Source organism: Leucoraja erinacea, unplaced genomic scaffold, assembly GCF_028641065.1.
Source record: "Leucoraja erinacea ecotype New England unplaced genomic scaffold, Leri_hhj_1 Leri_581S, whole genome shotgun sequence".
In the NCBI taxonomy this organism is placed as follows: domain Eukaryota; kingdom Metazoa; phylum Chordata; class Chondrichthyes; order Rajiformes; family Rajidae; genus Leucoraja; species Leucoraja erinaceus.
Window position 1 is genome coordinate 63504 of NW_026576489.1, and position 25470 is coordinate 88973.

General features: G+C 47.0%; 2 protein-coding genes across 2 annotated transcripts; both read right to left on the reverse strand.

Annotated features, from left to right (window-relative positions):
• Nucleotides 1-6329: 6329 nt before the first annotated feature.
• Nucleotides 6330-15623, reverse strand: LOC129694221 (interferon-inducible GTPase 5-like). Its single transcript, XM_055630934.1, has one exon. The coding sequence runs from the start codon at nt 13099-13101 to the stop codon at nt 11866-11868; it is 1236 nt and encodes a 411-aa protein (XP_055486909.1). The 5' UTR covers nt 13102-15623; the 3' UTR covers nt 6330-11865.
• Nucleotides 15624-22895: 7272 nt separating this feature from the next.
• LOC129694222 (interferon-inducible GTPase 5-like) lies at nt 22896-25263 on the reverse strand. The gene is made up of 2 exons (XM_055630935.1): nt 24220-25263; nt 22896-23683 (listed from the first exon to the last, which is right to left on the reverse strand). Exons 1-2 carry the CDS (start codon nt 24237-24239, stop codon nt 22939-22941), a joined length of 765 nt encoding a protein of 254 aa, XP_055486910.1. The 5' UTR covers nt 24240-25263; the 3' UTR covers nt 22896-22938.
• Between the last annotated feature and the right edge of the window lie 207 nt (nt 25264-25470).

Below are 25470 nucleotides of genomic sequence, written 5' to 3' on the forward strand. Positions count from 1 at the left end.
ACTTCACTCACATTTGATAACTTAGAGATAGACACAAAAAGCTGGAGTAACTCAGCGGGACAGGCAGCATCTCTGGAGAGAGATAACTCAGAAACTGATAACTGATTCTCTCCGCGGCTGCTGCCTGTCTCACTGAGTGTTTTGAACAGTTTCCAGTGTCGCTGCTCCGATTCTGCTCCTTACCTACTTCGGTTCAAGGAGGAGACTCCGTCAGTGAACGTCCGCTGTGATCGCTACTCCAGTCCGCTGTGTGTCTGGACTTTCCCTCTCCCCGTGTCAAGTACTTGGATGGATTGCTGCACGTTATCCAATAAGGTTCAAGATGTGTGTGAGCTCACTTGTTGCCGGGTGACTTTACTCTTTACCCGCCGGCGTGATCGCTGGGGGACAGTTATACCTACAATGTGAAAACACACGCAGGTCACAGGGAGAACTCCGTACAGACAGCACCCGTAGTGGGGATCGAACCCAGGTCTCTGGTGCTGCAAGCGCTGTAAGGCAGTCACTACCGCTGCCTGCGCCACCGTGCCGCCCTGTCTGGGGTCACCGGCAATGGACTGAATACATCACGGGGGGAAAAACAAGACGAACACAAAATGCTGGAGTAACTCAGCGGGACAGGGAGTATCTCTGGAGAGAAGGAATGGGTGTGGATTCGGATCGAGACCGTTCTTCAGACTGAAGTCAGGGTAGGGGGAGATACATAGATAAGGAAGTGTAAGTTGTGAAAACGGGACAAAGGGGATGGGGATCAAAAGTAGAAAAGAACATTGTTAGCTGGGAAAAGAGACCAAAGAAGCAAACAGAGATAAAATGTAAGGTACATAATAAAATGCTGGAGAAACTCAGCGGGTGCAGCAGCATCTATGGAGCGAAGGAAATGGGCAACTTTTCGGGCCGAAACCCTTCTTCAGACTGATAGGGGGTGGCGGGGAGAAGGAAGGAAAAAGGAGGAGGAGCATCCCGAGGGCTGGGGGATGGGAGGAGACAGCAAGGGCTAACAAAATTGGGAGAATTCAATGTTCATGCCCGCAGGCTGCAGACTCCCCAAGCGGAATATGAGGTGCTGTTCCTCCAATTTCCGGTGTTGCTCACTCTGGCAATGGTGGAGACCCAGGATAGAGAGGTTGGATTGGGAATGGGAGGGGGAGTTGAAGTGCTGAGCTACCGGAAGGTCAGGTAGGTTCTTGCGGACCGAGTGGATGTGTTCGGCGAAACGATCGCCCAACCTCCGCTTGGTCTCACTGATGTAGATCAGCTGACATCTAGAGCAGCGGATGCAGTAGATGAGGTTGGAGGAGATACAGGTGAACCTTTGTCGCACCTGGAACGTCTACTTGGGTCCTTGAATGGAGTCGAGGGGGCAGGTGAAGGGACAGGTGTTGCATTTCTTGTGGTTGCAACGGGAAGTGCCCGGGGAGGGGGTGTTACGGGAGGGAAGGGAAGAATTGACAAGGGAGTTGCGGAGGAAGCGGTCTTTGCGGAAGGCAGACATATGGGGAGATGGGAAGATGTGGCGAGTGGTGGGGTCACAATGGAGGTGGCGAAAATGACGGAGGATTATTTGTTGTATTTGCCGGCTGGTGAGGTGAAAGGTGAGGACTAGGGGGGACTCTGCCCTTGTTGCGAGTGCGGGGATGGGGAGAGAGAGCAGTGTTGCAGGGTATGGAAGAGACCCTGGTGCGAGCCTCATCTATGGTGGAGGAGGGGAGCCCCCGTTCCCTGAAGAATTAGGACATTTCAGATGCCCTGGTGTGGAACGCCTCATCCTGGGAGCAGATGCGGCGTAGACGGAGGAATTGGTAGTAGGGGATGGAGTCCTTACAGGTGGCAGGGTGGGAAGAAGCGTAGTCCAGATAGCCATGGGAGTCAGTGGGTTTATAGTGGATGTCGGTCAGATGTCTATCACCTGCGATGGAGATAGTGAGGTCAAGGAATGGTTGGGAAGTGTCAGAAATAGTCCAGGTGTATTTGAGTGCCGGATGAAAGTTGGTGGTGAAGTGGATGAAGTTAGTCAGTTGTGTGTAGGTGCAGGAGGTGGCCCCAAAGCAGTCGTTGATGTAACGGAGGTAGAGGTCGGGGATGGGGCCCTGGTAAGCATTGAACAAGGATTGTTCGACATACCCGACAAAGAGGCAGGCGTAGCTGGGGCCCATGCGTGTGCCCATAGCTACGCCTTGTATTAGGTGAAATGGTAGGAGTAAAACGTGAAGTTATTGAGGGTTAGGACCAGTTCCGCTAGGCGGAGAAGAGTGTCAGTGGCCGGGTATAGGTTGCTCCTCTGGTCGAGGATGAACCGGAGGGCTTTGAGGCCATCCTGGTGGGGGATGGAGGTGTAGAGTGACTGGACTCCATGGTGAAGATGACGGGGTGAGGACCTAGAGAATGGGATGCGCGGAGACAGCGGAAAGTGTCTGAGGTGTCTAGAACCTAGGTGGGAAGGGATTTAACCAAGGGGGATAGTATGGAGTCAAGGTATGTGGAGATGAGTTCGGTGGGGCAAGAAAAAGCAGAGACAATGGGTTTACCGGGACAGTCAGGTTTGTGGATTTTGGGGAGAAGGTAAAAACGGGCCGTGCGGGGCTGGGGAACGATGAGGTTGGAGGCTCGGTCGGGCAGAGCATTGGAGTTGATGAAGTCAGTGATGGTGCTAGAGATGGTGGCCTGGTGCTCGTCAGTGGGGTCATGGTCCAGGGGTAAGTAGGAGGAGGTGTCCGAGAGTTGGCGCATGGAGAGTTGTGCCGCCTACCGATGTGTGTGTTGCGGAGTGATTAGATGGCAGTACGTTCGGGGGGGGGGGGGGGGGGGGGTGTGGGGGGGGAGCAGATCGGAGTGAGACAGGGGAGTGGAGAGGTTGAGGCGGTTGACGTTGCGATGGCAGTTTTGGATAAAGAGTTCCAAAGCCGGGAGGTTACAAGGGGGTTCCACGAGGAGGGGGTGCGTTGGTGACGGGAAAAAGGGGTCATCAATGGGGTGCGAGGACTCCTTCCCATGGAAGTGCACTGTGAGGCGGAGGCAATGGTAGAAGAGCTCCAAGTCATGGTGGGTGCGGAACTCATTGAGGTCTGGACGGAGGGGGACAAAGGTAAGACCTTTGCTGAGGACAGACCGTTCGGTGTGGGAGGTCGGGGGGGATGGTGAACACATGGCAGGGATGGGGCTTGGTGCCGGAGGAAGGCAGGTGGTGCACTGGGGACGGGGCGATGTGTGGTGATGGGGGGGGGGGGGGGGGTGGGGGGTGGTGGAGGGGTGGTGGAGGGGTGGTGGAGTGGTGGTGGGTGGGGTCAGGGGGGGGGGGGGGGGGGGGGGGGTGAGAGGGCAGTAATGTGGGTGGGGAAGACCAGAGGAGATAAAATGTAGTCTTCTTCTTATCTAGTCCATGCACTAGATTATCCGTTGATCAGCCAGAGCTGAACACACTTCTCTGTATCTGCACAATGGTGCCTGTCTTGTTCTTCTTGTGCATCTTGTGCTGGTGGTGGGAAGATTGGTGAAAACAGGGCTGCAACCTGAACGCTCTTTCATTGACCCCATAAAATGTAGTCGGAAATAGACAATAGACAAGGTACAGGAGTTGGCCATTCCGCCCTTCTAGCCAGCACCGACATTCAATGTGATCATGGCTGATCATCCACAATCCACAATCAGTACCCCGTTCCTCCCTTCTCCCCATATGTTCTATGTTCGCTCTTCTGGGTGAGATACTAACTGCATTTTGTTGTCTCTGTATTTATACACTGCACAATGACAATAAAGATTGAATCTGTATCTGAATCTGATATACCATGACTCCACTATCCTTAAGAGCCCTATCTAGCTCTCTCTGGAAAGTATCCAGAGAACCGGCCTCCACCGCGCTCTGAGGCAGCGAATTCCACAGACGCCCAACTCTGTGTGAAAAAGTGTTTCCTCATCTCCGTTCTAAATGGCTTACTCCTTATTCTTAAACTCTGGTCCCTGGTTCTGGACCTCCCCAAAATCTGGAACATGTTTCCTGCCTCTAGCGTGTCCAACCCCTTTATAATCTTATATGTTTCAATAAGAACCCCTCTCGTCTTTCCTAACTCCATAGTATACAATCCCAGCCGCTCCATTCTCTCAGCATATGACAGTCCCGCCACCCTGGGGATTAATCTTGTGAACCTACGCTGCACTCCCTCGTTAGCAAGAATTAAGGTTCTTAAAGATAGCGGAGTCATGGGGATATGGGGAGAAGACAGGAAAGGGGTACTGATTGGGGATGATCAGCCATGGTCACATTAAATGGCGGGGCTGGCTCGAAGGGCAGAATGGCCTCCTCCTGCACCTATTGTCTATTGTCCTTCCTCAAATTTCGACACCAAAATAGCACACAATACTCCTTTTTGCTCCTATACTCAACTCCCCATTGTTATGCACTGAGAGAGACTGATACGAGTACTGGAAGAGGAAAGGATGGAGAGAGAGGGAAAGCAAGGGTTACTTGAAGTTACAGAAGTCGATGTTCATTGCACTGGGGTGTAAGCTGCCCAAGCGAATTATAAGGCATAGGCTGTGGGCCGAGCATCAAACATGTGTCTAGAAATCCATCTTCGTGACCCACATCTCTGAACTACATGAAATTAGATGAAATATAATTGAGAATGATGTCATAACTCGTCATTGCCAAACGTTGCACATTAATTAATTAAACTAATTAGAAAATGAGATCGGGAAAGTAAGCGCCATCTAGTGGTCAATGCCCATATTACACCATGTGGAGCATATCTCGGTGTTGCAGTCCATTTAAACTATATATTATTATACCTATATATATATATATATTGTAAATATGACTGTAATCATCTATAACTAAGTATAATTATATTATATAAATATAATATAATGAATATAATTGTGTGTATTTTGAATTAGGCTGTTGCAGAGGTCCTGCTCCTGAACCAGCCTAATGAATGGGCGAGGGTAGTTCTTGTGGGTTCCTACCTTTACTGAACCCCACTGACGGCCAGTGTGCAGAGTGGAGGTCACGGCCATAGAGGGACTGGGGCAGTTCCAGGCTGGGGGACAGACCTGTAAGGCATCTTCCAGTCACTTTAATAGGAAAATGAATGAGAGTGCCGCAGAGGTCCCATTTTTTAAATTATTTTTTTTTTAAATTTCAAAATAGACTTTATTCAATTGATAAATATATACAATTCCTGAACCATTCAAACAAACAAAATTCATCCGACATTTTCAGAGACTATACAAGTTTTTTCAGTACAATTTTTTTACATTTGCCAAATTTCACCAAACAATCCCCCACCCGTGCCACTCTGTGGCCCCTGTCCAAGTAATAAATATATACAGTGTTTACAGTGCGAAAATTCCATTTGACATTTTCATTTCCACAAATAATGTCCCCCACCCGTGCCACTCATGTGGCCCCCTGGCGTGGGATACCTTCCCTTAATTTAATTTGAGGGGCGTCTCCACCATACCGTGCCCCCTATGTCCAGCAGCGGAAGGACCCTAGACTGTGGTCCTCCCCCACCGAGCCATGGCGTTGGCTGCACCAAGCTTCAGCGAGTCCCTTAGCACGTACTCCTGCAGTCTGCAGTGGGCCAGTCGGCAACATTCCCTGACGGACATCTCGCTCTGCTGGGTGGTGAGCAACGCTCGGGCAGACCAAAGAGTGTCTTTGACCGAGTTGATGACCCTCCAGCAGCACTCGATGTCAGTCTCTGAATGTGTCCCTGGGAACAGTCCGTAAATCACAGAGTCCTCTGTGACGGAGCTGTTCGGGATAAATCGTTCCAGGGACCCTTGCATACCTCTCCAGACTCTTTTTGCAAACCCACACTCTGCAAAGAGGTGGGCAACCGTCTCCTCTCCACCGCAACCGTCCCGGGGGCAGCGTGAGCTGGTAGTGAGGTTCCGACGGTGCAGGAAGGATCTAACTGGGAGGGCTCCCCTCACCGCCAGCCAAGCCAGGTCTTGGTGCTTGTTGGTGAGTTCTGGCGATGAGGCATTTTGCCAGACAAGCTGGGCAGTCTGCTCTGGGAACCACGCCACCGGATCCATCGAGTCCTTTCCCTGCAGTGCCTGCAGGACATTCCGTGCTGACCACTGCCCGATGGACTTGTGGTCAAAGGTGTTGGTCCGGAAGAACCTTTCCACAGACGACAGATGGGGTGGCAATGTCCAGCTGACTGGCACATTGCGTGGCATCTGCACCAGGCCCATCCTTCGCAACACCGGGGACAGGTAGAACCTCAGCAGGTAGTGACACTTGGTGCCCACGTGCCTTGGCTCTACACTCCGCCTGATGCAGCCACACACAAAGGTGGCCATCAGGATGAGGGCGACGTTGGGCACGCTTTTACCCCCGTTGTCTGCCGACTTGTACATTGTGACCCGTCGCACCCGGTCCATCCTCGACCCCCAGATGAACTGGAAGACGGCCCGGGTGATCCCCGTGGCGTAGGAGGGAGGGACAGGCCACACTTGTGCCAAGTACAGCAACCCCGAGAGCCACCCCATCTCCAACATGCATAGTCCCTCATTAGCTCCTCAACGTTCTCTGGGGTCAACAGCTTCACGTTTAACTTCCACATCCCTCTGCCTGCCTTCCGGTCTTCCTGTAGGTGACAGGAAGCCTGAAGGAGGCAGTGGTCAGATAAGAACACCGGCATGAGTTCGGTGTGTCTCACCATGACGGCCTTCATGGTGAAGACGAAGTCTATCCGGGATCGGGCTGAACTGTCCGATCTCGACCAGGTGAACCGCGGCTGGGACCCGCCTGCAGGGTCGCTGAAGGCATCGTGCAGCTTTGCATCTTTTGCCGCAGAGGTCCCATGTTTTAAGGGCTCGTGAACCTGCCTAATTAAAGGTTCAGGACAGATCCTCTGCTTTCCCCCGTTTACTGAACCCCACTGACTGCCATATTGGGGAGAGTGGGGTTAACGGCCATAGTGGGACTGGGGCAGTGTCAGGCTGGGGGACAGACCTGTAAGAGTAAAGTCTTATTTCTGATGTAAATGTCACATCCCCACCAAGAATCGAATGCTCTGATGTTTACTCGATGAGTATTCATTTTAAACTATAATGAGCCTATATTTATGTTAGAGACCCCCCACAGTGCCTCTGCAAATGAGGGCTATTACCTTTAACCTAAAATAACCCTACAAGTGTTTGAGTATCTGTAGTTTGTGTGTGTGGCTGTGTATACCCGTCAAACGTGTATCTAGAGATGTGTGGATGTAAATGTGTATGTATGTGTGTATGGATGGATGGATGTATGCATGTATGTGCGTGTGTGTGTGGATGTGTGCATGTACGTCTGCGTGCGGATGGGTGTGTGGATGTGTGTGTGGGTGTGTTTGTGTGTGGATGTGTGGATGAATGTGGGCATGTGTGTGTGTGTGCATGCATGGAAGTGTGTGCATGCATGGAAGTGTGTGTGTGGATGGATGTGTGTGTGTGAATGTGTGTGTATGGGCTGTCGCACTGTAATTCACCAACACGCCATTATCATAAGTAATTCACTCATTGTTTAAATAATTTGACCAAATAAACAGTGAAACGATCGACATAAAAATAAAACTTTATATCATCATTTATTTCCCCAATTAATTTCTTTACATTACATGTGATCTTCATCTGAATATTCTTCATCAGTTTCCACGTCTTTTGCAGTAATAGAGATTCTGCAGTCAACACACTGACATAAATCTGTACATGACTCACCATGCTGTTGACATGAGCATCTTCCTTTCCCTGTACTTGATTTCTCACAGCTTGTTTTCTTGCATGAACAGTACGTTAATTCTAGCAAGGTGCTTGGGGCTGGAGGCAGATCACCCCAGCCAGCTCCGCCATTCAATATGATCATGGCTGATCATCCACAATCAGTACTCTATTCCTGCTTTCTCCCCATATCCCTTGATTCCGTTAGCCCCAAGAGCTAAATCTAACATCCCCCACATCAGATTGGGTTTTATAAACACAACACTTTAATGATCAAATCCTCAATAAATGTCCACGTGACCAGATTCCCCAAACATGTGGGAACCCCATTTCCCACATTACTGCTTCAGTACAAACCAAAGACAAGGCCTGTGTGTGGTCTTCCACTTCATGGCGATGGCAGCAGATACTGACCCCCTTGACGTGACACAGAATAGTTATTTAGAGATACAGCATGGAAACAGGCCATTCGGCCCAACTAGTGGAGGGCGACCATCGATCTCACCTTCATACTAGTTCTAAGTTATCCCACTTTCTCGCCCACTCCCTACGTACTAGGGGTAATTTACAGAGACCAATCAACCTACAAACCTGCACGTCTTTGGGATGTGGGAGGAGACCAGGACACCCAGAGGGAACCCACACGGTCACGGGGAGACTGTACTAATTCCACACGGACAAGAACCGATGTCAGGATGGAACTTGTATCACCCGCACCGTGAATCAGCAGCTCTACCCGCTGCGCCACTGTGCTGCCCCATTCTCAACATCAATGCCCGGGTTATAGAACAGGGTTGACCACAGTGCCGCACGACCTGGCAGTGATATGTAACCCGTTCCTCCAGGGGAAATATCTGTCTCTATATTCAGCATGTTGAAACACAACCGGATCTCACAAGTTTCACTAACACGGGTCAGCTGCAGTCATTTTAATTAACGGACAAATACTAAGAGTTCGGCTTTATATAGAACTTTTATTGTGTATATTTGTACTGAAGCAAGCTTGTTAATTAACAATAGATACAACTCTACTTGTCTAAACAGTTCAAATGTGTTGACCCATCAACAGCGACAGTGTTACATATCATGTCAAAGAGTCATAGAGTGATACAGTGTGGAAACAGGCCCTTCGGCCCACTGATTACATGTGGCCCATCGATCATCCCGTACACTAGCACTATCCTACACACTGGGGTCAATTTACAGTGCTGACAGAAGCCAATTAACACACACACCTGTATGTCTTTGGAGTGTGGGAGGAAACCGTCACACCCGGTGGAAGCCCATGCACAAACAGACAGCCCCCGTAGTCAGGATTGAACCCGTGTCTCTGGCGCTGTGAGACAGCAGCTCTACCGCTGCGCCACTGTGCCGCCCACATTCCAGTGGGATGTATTTCAGGCGGGTCATTCTCATCAGTTCTAAACATTCTCCATATCTCTTTGTCTGGAGCTGTAGATGATAGACATGGTCCCAGTTCCCACACAGACAGTTGGTCTTCTTGCAGATGCTGGGGGGCAGTGTTAGCTGAGAGGAGGATGATAGGAGGCTGCAAGGTGACTTGGATAGGCTGGGTGAGTGGGCAAATGCATGGCAGATGCAGTATAATGTGGATTAATGTGAGGTGATCCACTTTGGTGGCAAAAACAGGAAAGTAGATTATTATCTGAATGGTGGCCGATTAGGAAAGGGGGAGATGCAACGAGACCTGGGTGTCATGGTACACCAGTCATGAAAAGTAGGCATGCAGGTGCAGCAGGCAGTGAAGAAGGCAAATGGAATGTTAGCATTCAAAGCAAAAGGATTTGAGTATAGGAGCAGGGAGGTTCTACTGCAGTTGTACAGGGTCTTGGTGAGACCACACCTGGAGTATTGTGTACAGTTTTGGTCTCCTAATCTGAGGAAAGACATTCTTGCCATAGAGGGAGTAGAGAGAAGGTTCACCAGACTCATTCCTGGGATGTCTGGACTTTCATATGAAGAAACACTGGATAGACTCGGTTTGTGCTCGCTAGAATTTAGAAGATTGAGGGGGGGATCTTATAGAAACTTACAAAATTCTTAAGGGGTTGGACAGGCTAGATGCAGGAAGATTATTCCCGATGTTGGGGAAGTCCAGAACAAGGGGTCACAGTTTAAGGATAACGGGGAAATCTTTTAGGACCGAGATGAGGAAAACAGAACAGAACAGAAAGGTCAGTGTGGGAATCGGAGGGGGAGTATTTAGCAAACGGGTGATCACGTGGGCCTAGGCAGAATAACCCACAGCTCCAAGCAAACAGCAATCAGTTCGAGTAGTATTAGCGCACGATTTGGCGTTAGCTTTTTTCAAAGTATGAAGCCCAGCACGACGTGAACTGACGGGATGTATATTGATGCAGAGCGGTTAATGGGCGCCTTTGGCAACAGCGAGCACCTTCTCTGCGGTCTCCATCAGAAGCTTCAGTGGCCACTCCTGTATTTCACTTGGCCTCCAGGTTCTCAGTAGCATCCCGAATTATCGCCACTTTCATAAGTCACGGGCCAGGAATTCCGCAGAATCAGTGACAGGTTTAAAGTTTTAATCAAGGAGGGTTTGAGAACATTATACATTGTTTGTTCTGTCTCTGTGGAGCTCGTCCGTGGTGATACGGCTCAGTGTAGAGTGGCTGCTTCAGGAGTTAAATGTCAGGTGTCTAGTCTAAATATGTCTCTCACCCCCAAACGCCAGCCATTCCATCTCTCCAGAGGTGCCGCCTGTCCCGCTGAGTTACTCCAGCATGTTGTGTCTATGTCAGGTGACTAAATGTTATAGTTCTCTGTGCAGGAGAGGGGGGTTGGTGCAGGTCATAAATATTGGTGACTAATATTGGATTGGACATCTGCAAATGGCCAAGGACATGAGGGATACATAGAAACATAGAAACATAGAAAATAGGTGCAGGAGTAGGCCATTCGGCCCTACGAGCCTGCACCGCCATTCAATATGATCATGGCTGATCATCCAACTCAGTATCCTGTACCTGCCTTCTCTCCATACCTCCTGATCCCTTTAGCCACAAGGGACACATCTAACTCCCTCTTAAATATAGCCAATGAACTGGCCTCAACTACCTTCTGTGGCAGAGAATTCCACAGATTCACCACTCTCTGTGTGAAAAATGTTTTTCTCATCTCGGTCCTAAAAGACTACCCTCTCATCCTTAAACTGTGACCCCCTAGTTCTGGGCTTCCCCAACATCGGGAACAATTTTCTGCATGTAGCCTGTCCAACCCCTTAAGAATTTTGTAAGTTTGTATAAGATCCCCCCTCAATCTTCTAAATTCTAGCGAGTACAAGCCAAGGCTTTCTTCATATGAAAGTCCTGCCATCCCTGGAATCAGTCTGGTGAACCTTCTCTGTACTTCCTCTATGGCAAGAATGTCTTTCCTCAGATTAGGAGACCAAAACTGTACACAATACTCCAGGAGATGATAGTTTAGTTTAGTTTAGTTTAGTTTAGTTTAGAGAGCGTGTGGAAACAGGTGCTTCGACTCACTGATTCCACGCAGACCATCGATCACCCCGTACACGATCACTATCCTACACACACTGGGGACATTGTTACAATCATTACCGAAGCCAATTAATCTCCAAATGACCACATATTTGGAGTGTGGAGGATCCCGGAGCTCCGGAGAAAACCCACGCAACTGAAGGAGCTGAATGTAACTTTCTATTTTCGTGAATGGTTTGCAGGAGAGAGCAGTGTACAAGGTATCCCGGTTGGTCAAGGACGTGAGAGATACCTGGGGTGGCAGGGGGTGATGGGGATATTTAGACTCCACAAAATGATGTAGATAGGTTGAGTGAGTGAGCAAAGCCACTTCAAATCTAAAGCCGGATGTGATCTAAATGGAGAAAGTCTGTAGATAAAGGAGGCACATAAATATGTAGATGTTTGTATCCATGAGGTACAAGTGACTAGTGGGTCGGTGAAACAAGAGGTTAAGAATGCTAACGGCATGTTGGCTTTTATTGCAATGGGGTTGGAGTTTAGAAATAGGAAAATGTTGCCATAATTGTAACTAGATTCATCAGCTGTGAAATAATTTGGAATTTAATGAAGATGTGAAAGATGATATTTATTTTCCATTCCCGTATCCGCGATGACTTGCAGCAACTCAGTAGCGGATTCTTTATTGTGGATGACCAGGGTCAGTGGCAAATGCAACTGTCACCACTCTCTGGGCATTCTCCACAAGGTCATCCAGTACGTCAGTCAGCAGCTTGGAAATCATTGCAAATGACGACGCTGCCCCGAAGATGGAGCCAATGATTGGTATCGGATCAAGGACCATTTCCACCGCTGAAACAGCAGCAAAACCGGGACGCAACAACATTTTAGTCACAAACTCCTTATTTATTTCATCCATCAGTGGGGTTCTCACTTCTGCTTTCAAAAATTCCACAGGTTTCTTTGTGACATTGGCCAGTCTCTGAAGGGAGGCATCATCCAGGCCGAGACTTTTGCGGAAACCTATTATTGCAGCGACTAGTATCCCGAGGTTAACGGCGACAGTCAATCCAGGAACAGGCAACACTCCCACAGCTGCTGAGACTGTTGCCAACATCCAGATACGTTCCTTCAACTGGGCTCGTTTCAGCTCCACAATCTTCACTGTTGTGTTTGGAAGTGACATCAATAGAACATCTTTCTTTATTTTGTCGAGATTATTTAAAAGCGTTTCCCTTAACTGAGGAAAATGAAACTCATTTAAGGAAAGGCTTGATATCAGGAAAATAATGGGTTTTGAAATCCCCGCTTTGGTCAAACCGCAACTTATGTTTTGTTTCATCTTATCAAGTTCCGTCATTCTGTCAAAATATACACCCTGCCGTTCTGAAGAACTGAAAGCATTGTCAATTTGACTTCGTACAAAGTAGAACTTCTTCCCCAAGTTTTGAATCTCCTTGGCGACATTTGCATCATTTTCGGTGAATCGATTCTGTGAGATTATTATGAAAAAATCGTATGTCGTAAATTCCATTTTGCTCACGTAATCATTCATTGGAAACTCTAACGATCCAACTCCCGGCATGTCCCAGAAGCAAACATTAGGGAAGGTGGGATGTTTGTATGGAGTTCGCTCCATTGTGGTTTCAATGTTCCCGATTTTAGCTGCACCCTCATCACAGCCCCGCAGCCCCCTCATGGCGTTGATGAAGGTGGATTTCCCTGCACCTGTTTCTCCTGTCACAGCGATGTTGAGCTTTGCATTTTCTATATCATTCAATTTCTTCCCAATCTGTGTCGCAAACTCGCTCAACCCACCCTGGTCATATGTAGTCTGCAGTTTATTGATTTCCTGCTGACTGAAGTATCCAGATTGTGAAGACGAAGCCATCGTCTCTCTGCGGAAACAAATGAACATATTGTGCAGCTTACAGCCCAGTCATATGAAGATTGGTTTTGCTAACTTCAGGAAACCCCGGCATTCCCTCTCTCTCTATCTCCCCTCCACCAAGTTGCACCAGCTTCTCGTTTTCACCCAACAAACAGTAACAATGGCCTGTTTACTTTAACATCAATACTGTTTTGCATATCTTTTATTCATTGTTCTTTATCTCACTACATCATCGTCTTTTTTTCGCGTTTTTACTTTTCCCTGAGTCTTCTCTCCAGAGATGCTGCCTGTCCCGCTGAGTTACTCCAGCTTTCTGTGTCTATCTTCGGTTTCAACCAACATCTGCAGTTCACAGTCACTAAGAAAGATTACTGATCACTTTTTCCCCATCCATTCATACTTTCAGTTGTGTCCACTTTGTGTAACATGAACTTTGTTGTGCTTTGTGGATAAAGGATATGAATCATTCAGGGTAGTTATACAGGGTCATGCAGGGTAGCATTGGTATTAAATGTAGAGTTAGCCAATCTCATTGTTTCTTTCAGGAGGGTTTCCCGCAGAGAGTGAATGGGCTGATGTGTGATTACACTGCGGGTAAACGGGAGGCTGGATTTCTGTTCTGAGGATGAGACAGAAAGACAGTGTTGTCCGAAACAAAATGCCAGGGCAGGAAAGGTTTGCAAGCCTTCTCTCTCTCTGAAACCAGCCAATCACTAGCCCAGGACTGCTCAAAGCGGAGAGGGGGCATTAGAGACCACATTGTAAACGCCGGTGACCATGCACGGGGTCACGCATGGCCCAGTCTGTGTGTTGATAAGGGTGCGCCACCTTACACACTCCCCACACATCAGTCGGCTGCCCCTGTGGAAGAGACATTGGTTCCCACATTGAAGTTCCTGAACTCAGTAATCTTTGATCCTGACGTGTTACAAAGGAGAGGAACATAGCAGAGTGTGAAGCCGAGAGATATAAAACTCCACAGGTCGGCAGAGTCTGAAACAAGAAGTCATTTTCTGCCCGGTCTGTAATGACAAGTTACTGTCTCCTTTAAACTGATGTCATTGAACATCAAACAGCACAGAACAGGTACAGTACAGGGACAGGCTGTTTGGCCCACAAAGCTATGCCATCTACTATATGATGTTTACATCCAGGGGGAAAGGTTTTAATCGCCTATCTATGTCTCTCGTGGTTTTAAATGCTTCCATCAAGTTTAATTTAGATAAGAGATACGGTGCAGAAACTGGCCCTTCGGCCCACCGAGTCCGCACCGACCAGCGATCCACGCACATTAACACTATCCTGCACACACGGGGACAATTTTAAATGTGTACTAAACCAATTAACCTAACAACTTGTACGTCATTGGAGTGTAGAAGGAAATGGAAGATCTCTGAGAAAAGGACACGGAGAGAACATACAAACTCCGTACAGACAGCACACGTAGTCAGGATTGAACCCTTGGTCTCTGGTGCTGTAAGGCAGTTGCTCTACCGCTGCGCCACCGTACCGCCCAGGTATGGAATACTTAAACTGTGGGCCCTGGTTCTAGAACTCTCTTCACCCAGAGAGTTGTGAATCTGTGCAATTCTCTGCCACAGGAGGCAGTGGAAGCCAATTCACTGGATGTTTTCAAGAGAGAGTTAGATTTAGCTCTTATATACATTGAAACACAGAAAAAACAGGTGCAGGTGATGAAGCCGAATTTTAGTTAAAAATATAAGAAGATATTAAATTGGCTTCTGGGCTAGATTACAGCTTATATTTAGTGTCAAATTAGGCTTGCCTCAGGTTGCGGTGTGTGTGAGATAATAAATCCTATAACATTGTCTCCCAAGTGAGGAAGTGACAGAGAGGAAGAGAGATGTCTTTGAAGTAAGATGCCATAAACCAAATGACCAATGTTTATGGGGAGGAGGCAATAAAGGAAGAGAGAAATAGCCAGTCACATCTTTGTAAACAAATGACCTATGTTTATGAGGGACCAAGTGACAGAGGAAGCAGCGAAAAGAGCTAGGGTGGTCTATTTGGAGATAAAATGACCTAAAGCAAATGGCCAATGTTTTTAGTATATCTTGTACCATGTAAACAAAAGGTTTGATGTGATGCATTCTGTGGAAACCTTTTCCTGTACCTCTGACCATGACTAATGTCTGTGGAATGTGCTAAGGGGACAAAAAAACCCTATTTAAGGCAATGTAATTCTGTTGTTAAGGGAAGGTGGCTGAGGACAGTTAAGTGTCTACATTGGTCACTTAGCTGGAATTCTCGCTCCCTTCCATCGGCCGATGTTAAGTAAAGTTTTGAGCTGGTCTACCAAACAGTTTGTGTGGTGTCTGCTTATTAAGAAGCGAACCTGGTTTAGTAGTTATAAAAGTAACTTTTTCATTGGCGTAGTCGGCAGGCCTCGCTGGGACCACATCAACGGCTGACTGTGCAAGAGGTTGCGGAGGTTGCCGGGATTGGAAGGGAGATAACTGAGCTCTATTGGCCCCCTTGTGAGACCGACTCCCTAGAAACTCCCGGGAACGTCTGTGATCCTTCAGCAGAGGTTGATCCGGGTTCCCTGCCGAGGTTCTTAGTGACAGACCGAGGTAAGACCAGTTGGGCTTTATATGGTTTTTTTTTTATGAAGGGATTGTGTATGTATTTTTAAGACAGAATTGTGTATGTATTTTTAAGAAGGGCTTGTGTATATTGTTAAGAAGGACGTGAGTGGTTTCTTTCTCTCTCTGTCTATCTCTCTTTGTTTTCTCTTTTTCTCTCTCTACTAAGGGCTCATCAGCCTCATTGAGATATCCGTGATTTGTCGGGTTGAGATACGGGGGTTGAGGTGTGTGTCTGGCTTATTGAGACATCCGAAGGGTTGTCGGATTGGGAAATAAGTGGCGTTGTATATTACAGTATTAAGAAGTCTGCCAAGTTGAAAATAAACTGGGGTCTCGGTTAGCGAGTCAGCCTCGTTGAGACACTTGGGTCGTATATTAAAGAGTTAAAAAGTCAGCCAAATTGAGAAACTGGGGTCTCATTTAGTGGGTCGGCCTGGTTGATATATTTGGAACGATTCGGAATTAAGAAGTCTGTTTTCTCTCTCTCTCTCTCTTTCTATCTATCTATTGGGAATGCTATGGATACCGGTCCAATATATGTGTTATTTGAATCCTAAGTATAATAAGAAATTTAGAATGTTAAGTTACAAGTTGACCAACAGGTTGGGGGATGAAGCCTGGCCAGTAGGGGGCACATGGAATGTTGAGACAATTAAAAAAGCAGAGGTGTTGATATGGGAAAGGAAGACAGGAAAGAAATGGAAGAAAGGAATTCCAACATGGAAATCAGGAACAGAGGAGAAGCATGAGGAGAGTAGAGTTCGAAGTTGGATGGATACTGCATGTAAGAAGGGGATAAGAAGGAGACGGTTCACCAGACTGATTCCTGGGATGTCAGGACTGTCTTATGAAGAAAGACTGGATAGACTTGGTTTATACTCTCTAGAATTTAGAAGATTGAGAGGGGATCTTATAGAAACTTACAAAATTCTTAAGGGGTTGGACAGGCTAGATGCAGGAAGATTGTTCCCGATGTTAGGGAAGTCCAGGACAAGGGGTCACAGCTTAAGGATAAAGGGGAAATCCTTTAAAACCGAGATGAGAAGAACTTTTTTCACGCAGAGAGTGGTGAATCTCTGGAACTCTCTGCCACAGAGGGTAGTTGAGGCCAGTTTATTGGCTATATTTAAGAGGGAGTTAGATGTGGCCCTTGTGGCTAAGGGGATCAGGGGGTATGGAGATAAGGCAGGTACGGGATACTGAGTTGGATGATCAGCCATGATCATATTGAATGGCGGTGCAGGCTCGAAGGGCCGAATGGCCTACTCCTGCACCTAATTTCTATGTTTCTATGTTTCTAGTAGGTATGTTACAAAACCTACCTGAATCGTCGATGAGAATCTGCCCCCAGGCCGTGTGCGTGATTTTGGCGCTGTTTAGAGGGGGCAGGTTTAAAACGCGATTTTTACTAGGCTGTTGCAATCGAAAATGTTCAGCCTAGTAAATCATTAACGGAAAATCGCTGAAAGACCCCGTCGCAAAAGGTATTATTAGTTTTTATGGCCTTGTATAATAGTTATAGTAGTTTAAAAATCACTCTCTAAACCCGCGACCTCTCGCAGCCCCAGGGTTTTATAAAGCAAAATATTAAAGGTATGTACCTTATTTTTACATTAAAAGGGGCTTCTTAAGAACCCTGTATATAAAGTTTTTCTATAGCGAGTAGCTCATTTTGGGCTTTTTATATCCCGCAGTATTTTTCTGGGCATTTGAGGGCACAAATCCAGCGCAATGTGAACGCTCTAAACCAGCACGTTCACAGGAACCCACTAGAAAGCTGATTTAAAATAGACTTTAATTTACAGCAATTGAACTAAATTCCTTCCATTTGGCCTATAAATTGATGTAAATGAGATTTAAAAATCATGTTTTATTGTGAATTATTTGTGAATATTATTTGGACACTTAGGCTATTTAAAAATGTTAATTATTTATTAAGAAATGGATAGATGTTTAGATCTAGTAATTGAAGTTTGAAATTAGCTACAATTGGGTAACTAACTAATTATATGCTTTAATTTCAGGTCATCCAAGTAAGATTATTTTATATTTGTTTCAGAATGCTTCAATCTAGGATAACTGAAAATTTCATTCAGTTCTCTTAATTTTTAGGAAGGGTATGGGCTTTTGACTGTCCATGATCACAGCTTTTTTGTTATGTCCATAGAAAATCAATAGGGAACAAGATGCTAATTTCCGATATGAAAATGGCCATAATTTTTTTATTACTTGAGATATGAAAGTTAATTAGGAGTCAAATTAAACTTATTGTTATGCTTTATCTGATGGGATAAATTGCAGACTTGATTTTTTAAATCTCACAATTTTGTAACATTGCTAGATAGAGTTAAGAAACAAGGATAGCACTAGGAAAGGATGGAAATTATTGCAACTAGAATGCCAGTGGGCAGAGGAACAAGAGAATATAATTAAAAGACAGACAGGAGGTGAGAAACAAGTGATGGTTCGTAAAAAATAAACCCAGTACTGGTAAATCCTCTGGAGGAGACTTCATGTCTGGCACGACGACCCTATTTGGTAATGAAGATGAGGCGTTAGATAATCTTGGGAGATGTCCACCAGTAGCAATGACATCTTTACCTGGGACAGTTCCATCAGTAACATCCCTATAACTTGGAAGTTCTGACCTTACAAAGCTCTCCAGGATTGGGAGCACGGGAATGCCTTTCTGTGCGTAATTTGTTTAAGGCATTGATGCTACCAGAACAGCTGGTCATTATTAAATGTACTGCACACACTGGTGCTGGGGACCCTATAGCAAAAGGCAATGGGTTGCTGGTAGTGTATCCAAACAGTGCAGCCTGTACATCCAAATGCATAGTGACAGCACGTAAACAGACGCTAGCAAATAGAACGGTCCTGCCAAACATGCGGGAGGTATGTACATTACAGAGGGACGCCTCTTATATATAGTAATAACTATGGAAACAAGAGGGCAGTGCCATTGATTCAGCACACCCCGCTTGGACAAGTTGGTGTATACAATACATTTTTACCCGTCTTACCCATGCTGGTAAGGAGGGAATGATAGGATAACAAAGGAAATGTGTAAAAGTATAAAATGTATAAAAGTAGCTTTTTCACAGAAGTAGGCCATTCGGCCCTCCGAGCCAGCACAGCCCTTCAGTATGATCATGGCTGATCATCTAAAGTCAGTACCCCGTTCCCGTTTTCTCCCCATATCCTTTGATTCATTTAGCCCTAAGAGCTAAATCTAACTCTCTCTTGAAAACAGAACCAGTGACTGGGGCAATGTATTAAACCAGGGGTTCTTAACCTGGGGGTCGTTTGGGGTTTTTCCAGGGGTCATGAAGGGGTCGTAAATAATATCAATTTGTTGAGCCCATTTATAGGAGCCTAACTAAGGTACATACCTCACACAGTACTTTGTTCGTGTATGCGCGTACGTATACACACGCACTCTGTGTGTTGTGAACCATGTCTGCCAAGAAGTGCACGGAGAGTGAAGCATTTCTCAAGTTCGGCTTCACTTGCATTGTTCAATCATCCGTGGTCAAGCCACAATGTGTTATCTGTGCCAAGGTTTTGAGCCACGAGAGCATAAAGTCCAGCAAACGGAAGATCCACTTGGAGTCTTGTCACAGCGACCTGGTGGGGAAGGGCGTTGGACTATTTCAAACTCAAGGGTTTCAGCATCGATTCGATGGGTCCCTGGGGGCTTCATACCGGATTGCTTATCGAATCACTCAGACTAAGAAACCTCACACCATCGGTGAACAGCTTATCAAGCCATGCCTTCTCGAAGCAGGTAAGTTGGTGCTGGGGGAACATCAATCAACAAGTTCAGGCAGATTTCCCTTTCGAATTACAGTCAAAAGTTGAATCTCGGATATGAGTAATGCTATTCTGCTGCACGTGGTGAGCACTGTGAAGAGCAGACCAGTGTATTGACTGCAACTGGATGAGTCAACAGATGTTGCCTAAGTTTGTTACCTCGATGGTGTAGCCATGAAGGAGGAGTACCTGTACTCGGAGCCATTGGCCACTACCACTCGGGGAAAAGATGTGTACAGAATGCTGGAAACCTTTCTCATCAAACACGAGCTTGGTTGGGAACGCCTTATTGGGGTGAGTACAGATGGGGCAACTTCCATGCTCGGATGCAGATCCGGCTTGAAAGCTTTCCTGAAGAATGTCGCTCCCCATGACTCCTTCACCCACTGCATGATACATCACCATGCTTTAGCGATGAAGACTCTCCCTCCTGGTCTTCGAGAAGTGATTTCAGATGTGGTGAAGATTGGGAACCACATCCGAGGGAGCGCAACAAACACAAGAATCTTCAAAGCGAAGTGTGAAGAAATGGGCTCCGATTTCACTGTTCTGATATTCCACACAGACGTGCGTTGGCTTTCACGTGGTAAAGTTCTCAATCGTGTGATTCAACTTCGTGAGGAAATAGCGCTGTTCTTGGAGAGGGGGTTGTACTGAGAAGGAGAAACAGCTTCATGAAAAGATGCAGGATGAACTGTTCGTGATGAAGGTTGCTTACTTGGCTAACTTCCTCGCCGAGGTGAATTCTATGAACCTTTCACTTCAAGGAAACCTCCCAATGCTACACACGTGACAAAGTGGCAGCGTTCAGGAGGTAGATTCGCCTTTACCAGAGAAGAGTCCAGGACGGTGACACGACTATCTTCCCTGAGATGACGACACTCCTGGATGCTACGCCAGACGCTGAATGCCACTTCCACGATGAGATCTCAACCGACCTTCTGGCAATTAGCGAAGCCATCGAACGTTACTTCCCCAGACTGGACGACCACTCTCGTGAGGAGGGGATCATCCTTTTCCATTGAAGACGGGGCCATCAGCGATACTGACGTGGCTACAAAGGTTGAATTTTACCGAATTCGTGAAGATTCGCAGCTCAAGTTACTTCATGGAACAAGAGCTCGCCACTTATTGGCTGAAAGTGAAGGAATGTCCTGTTCTTTCGAAGAGGGCCCTGATCTTATTGGTCCAGTCCCCCTCAACCTATCGCTGTGAGGTTGGATTCTCAACCATAGTAACTATGAAGACGAAGGTATGCAATAGGCTTGTGATTGATGTTGACATGAGGTGCTGCCTGTCAAGCATTTGTCCTCGTTTTAATCGCATGATGGCTGTGATGCAATTTCAGCCACCCCATTCACTGAGTATTGGCAGACATGTTTTAATAAATACGGCTGGGTTTTTACAATTTGTGTTTCTGGGGTCACGGTACTGAGCAAGAATGTCTGATGGGGTCATGGGGCCAAAAAGGTTAAGAACCACTGTATTAAACGGCTTCAACGACAGAAACAGCAAAGAGAGCCGCACTCAAACCCATCCCTACTACTTGTGCAGTTATTTCTCACAGCAGCGGTTGATTTTAGACAATAGACAATACACAATTGGTGCAGGAGTAGGCCATTCAGCCATTCGAGCCAGCACGGCCATTCAATGTGATCATGGCTGATCATCCCCAATCAGTACCCCATTCCTGCCTTCTCCCCATATCCCCTGACTCTGCTATTTTTAAGAGCCCTATCTAGCTCTCTCTTGAAAGTATCCAGAGAACCGGCCTCCAGCGCCCTCTGAGGCAGAGAATTCCACAGACTCACAACTCTCTGTGATAAAAAGTATTTCCTCATCTCCGTTCTAAATGGCTTACCCCTTATTCATAAACTGTGTCCCAGGTTCTGGATTCCCCCAACATCATGAACATGTTTCCTGCCGCTAGCATGTCCAAACCCTTAATAATGTTATATGTTTCAATGAGATCCCCACCCATCCTTCTAAACTCCAGAGTGTACAAACCCAGCAGCTCCATTCTCTCAGCATATGACATTCCCGCCATCCCGGGAATTGACCTGGTGAACCTACGCTGCTCTCCCGCAATAACAAGAATGTCCTTCCTCAAATTAGGGGACTAAAACTGCACACAATACTCCAGGTGTGGTCTCACTGGGGCATTGTACACCTGCAGAAGGACCTCTTTGCTTCTGTACTCAACTCCACTTGTTATGAAGGGCAACATGCCATTAGCTTTCTTCACTGCCTGCTGTTCCTGCATGCTTACTTTCATTGACTGATGAACAAGGATCCCTGGATCCCGATGTACTTCTCATTTTCCCAACTTAGAAACATAGAAACATCGAAATTAGGTGCAGGAGTAGGACATTCGGCTCTTCGAGCCTGCACCGCCATTCAATATGATCATGGCTGATCATCCAACTCAGTATCCTGTACCTACCTTCTCTCCATACCCCCTGATGCCTTTTACCACAAGGACCACAACTAACTCCATCTTAAATATAGCCAATGAACTAGCCTCAACTACCTTCTGTGGCAGAGAATTCCAGAGATTCACCACTCTCTGCGTGAAAAATGTTTTTCTCATCTCGGTCCTAAAGGATTTCCCCTTTATCCTTAAACTGTGACCCCTTGTCCTGGACTTCCCCAACATGGGAATAATCTTCCTGCATCTAGCCTGTCCAACCCCTTAAGAATGTTATAAGTTTCAATAAGATCCCTCCTCAATCTTCTGAATTCCAGCGTGTACAAGCCGAGTCTATCCAGACTTTCTTCATATGAAAGTCCTGCCATCCCAGGAATCAGTCTGGTGAGCCTTCTCTGTACTCCCTCTAAGGCAAGAATGTCTTTCCTCAGATTTGGAGACCAAAACTGTACACAATACTCCAGGTGTGGTCTCACCAATACCCTGTACAACTGCAGTAGAACCTCTATGTTCCTATACTCAAATCCTTTTGCTATGAATGCTAACATACCATTCGCGTTTTCACTACCTGCTGCACCTGCATGCCTACTTTCAATGACTGGTGTACCATGACACCCAGGTCTCGTTGCATCTCCCCTTTTCCTAATCGGCCACCATTTAGATAATAGTTTACCTTGCTGTTTTTGCCACCAAAGTGAATAACCTCACATTCATCCACATTATACTGCATATGCCATGATTTAGCCCATTCACCCAGCCTATCCAAGTCACCTTGCAGCCTCCTAACTTGACACCATTTACATAGTAATCTGTGCCTTTTAGCTTTTCCATTGATGTTCCTGTTCTCTCGGCCAATCTGCGGAGAGCAGCATCATTCAGACCCGGACATTCACAGAAATAGATTATCGCTCCAATATCCCCGTGTCACAGACGACAGAGAGACCCGGGACCGGGATCGCACCCACTACTCCCAACATGATCGACAACATCCAGATACGTTTCTTCAATATCTCACCTTTCTTCCGAATAACCTCCACACTGACGTTGTGTTGGGCCAGAACAAAGACAGGGTTCTCTATATTCCAGTGCTTCCATTAACCGAGGGAAATCATACATATTCTTCTTGAAACTGGATATCAGGAACACGGTGGGATCAGGGATCCCGGCCTTTCCCAACCTACTGACGCAGTCACTCCGGATATTTTCCATTTCTGCAACTTCATCAAATTCAACTCGTTCTCTCCGCATACAATCAAGGACAACGTCAATCTTAGAACGGACAAAATAGAACTTCTTCCCCAGCCGCTTCATCTCTTTGGCAAGTATTTCATCATTCTCTGCGAATCGACCAGCTGACACTATGATGAAGAAATCGTATTTTTTAAATTGCATTTCCTTCAGGTAGGAACCCGCGGTGAATCGTGGAGTTCCGATCCCCGGCAGGTCCCAGTAGCGGACATTGGGCAGAGTGGGATGTGAGTATCCGGTTGGCTCCATTGTAGTTTCCGTGGTCCCAACCGCAGCCGCTCCCTCATCATCGTTACGAAGCCCTCTCATGGCGTTGATGAGGGTGGACATTCCTGCACCCGTGTCTCCCGTCACGGCGACGTTCAGCTCGGTGTTGTCCAGTTCTTTCACCTTTTTTTCCAGCAGAGGTTGAACCTTTTCCACACCTCCCGTTTTGAACTCAAAGTTCAGTTTGCTGAGCCCTTCCTGTGTGAAATATGAGAGGGTCTCAGACTGAGCCGCCTGTTGCCTGAAAAGAAACATGTTCGGTGAAAGTTTCCAGTTGAAATGAAACCAACTGAAATAAAGGACAAGCACCTTCTCTCCCTTTCCCTCTTCTCTTCCCATTGCTCCACCTGGATACACACCATTTATCCCACAATCCCGCCCTTTCCCCCTTCCCCCATCACCTTCACCTATATCCATTCCTCCAGCTTCACGTCTCACGTCTCTTCTCTTGGCCTAGGAGCGGAATTAGGCCATTCGGCCCATCTACCCCACGAGTTCCCCATCTCTCAGTCTTTTCATCACCGGCCTTCCTTCAATCATCACCCCCTCCCCCACCCCCCAACATCTATCAACCTATCACTTGCCTGACTTAGTCCTGCCCCTAATCCTCATCCAGTCACCTCCCTCCAATCACAATCAGAGTGAAGAAGGGTCCCAACCCGAAACGCCACCTGTCCCCCAGAGATGCTGCCTGACCCGCTGAGTTACTCCAGCGCTGTGCTTGAGGTGAGGGAGGAGAGGTGGAGAAGTAACATTGTGTGATGTATCCGGACATACCTGGAGCTGGCATTTCCCATTCTCCTTCTCTGTCTGTCCTTGTCCCGCCTGTGTGATGATCCAGTGGTCCCAGCACTGCCCGGGGGGGGAGGTCTGGGCACCGGGGCTCCTCCTTGTCTTCAGTTGTGTGCGTTCTCCTAGAGGAAAGCAGAGAGGTTGCTGGTGGTTCTTTCTGTAGCAGAGGTGTATGTAAGGCAGCAAAGTATCTCCCTCTTAATCAATGTACGTCATTTGGCCCAACTGGTCCGTACCAACACAATGCCCCATCTATGCTAGTCCCACTTGTTCACAATTGGCCCATACCTTTATAAACATTTTCCATCCATGCCACTGTCCAAATGTACTTTAGATGTTGATATAGTACCTGCTTCAATTAGTTCCTCTGGTAGCTTGTTGCACAGACCCGCCACCCTCTGAGTAAAAAAGTTGCCCCTCATGTTCCAATGGAATCTTTCCTCCCTCACTTTAACCCTAAGCCTCTACCACGGGTAAGAGACTGTGGATTCACGCTCAATTTCCCTCATGATATTGCACGCATCTTTCAGATCACCCCTCATCCTCCTGCGCTCCAAGGAATAAAGTCTTAGTCTGCCCAACCTCTCCCTAGAGCTCAAGTCTTCGAGTCCTGGAAACACTCCCGTAAATCTTCTCTGCGCTCTTTCCAACTTAATTCAGTTCAGTTTAGTTCACTAACACGTGTACCGAGGTACAGTGAAAAGCTTTTGTTGTGTGGCTATCCAGTCAGCGGGAAGACAATCCATTATTGTAATTGAACCATTTACAATGTACAGATACACGATAAGGGAATAACGTCTAGTGCAAGGTAAAGACAGTAAAGTCTGATCAAAGATAGTCAGAGGGCCCCGGGAGAGGTAGATAGTAGTTCAGGACTGCTCTCTAGTTGTGTTGGGATCAAACCCTGTGACAGTAACTTGCTTTGAATCTCCCAGTGATTCTCAGGAACAAGTTGCATCTGCAGAATAAAGGAATTAGACTTTAAAATTAACCTACGAACATTCCTCTCACCTTCGCTCCCCCCATCCTCCACCCTGGTTATTTCATCAGCTCCATAGTTCACAATGTTTCCCTTCAGATCACACAATCAGGCCCTGCCTGAGCTCATTTGTTACCAGCCCTGATATGTCCTGGAGAAACTCAGTGGGTGCAACAGCATCTATGGAGCGATGGAAATAGGCAACGTTTCGGGCCAAAACCCTTCTTCAGACTGGTGTGTGTGTGGGGGGGGGGAGA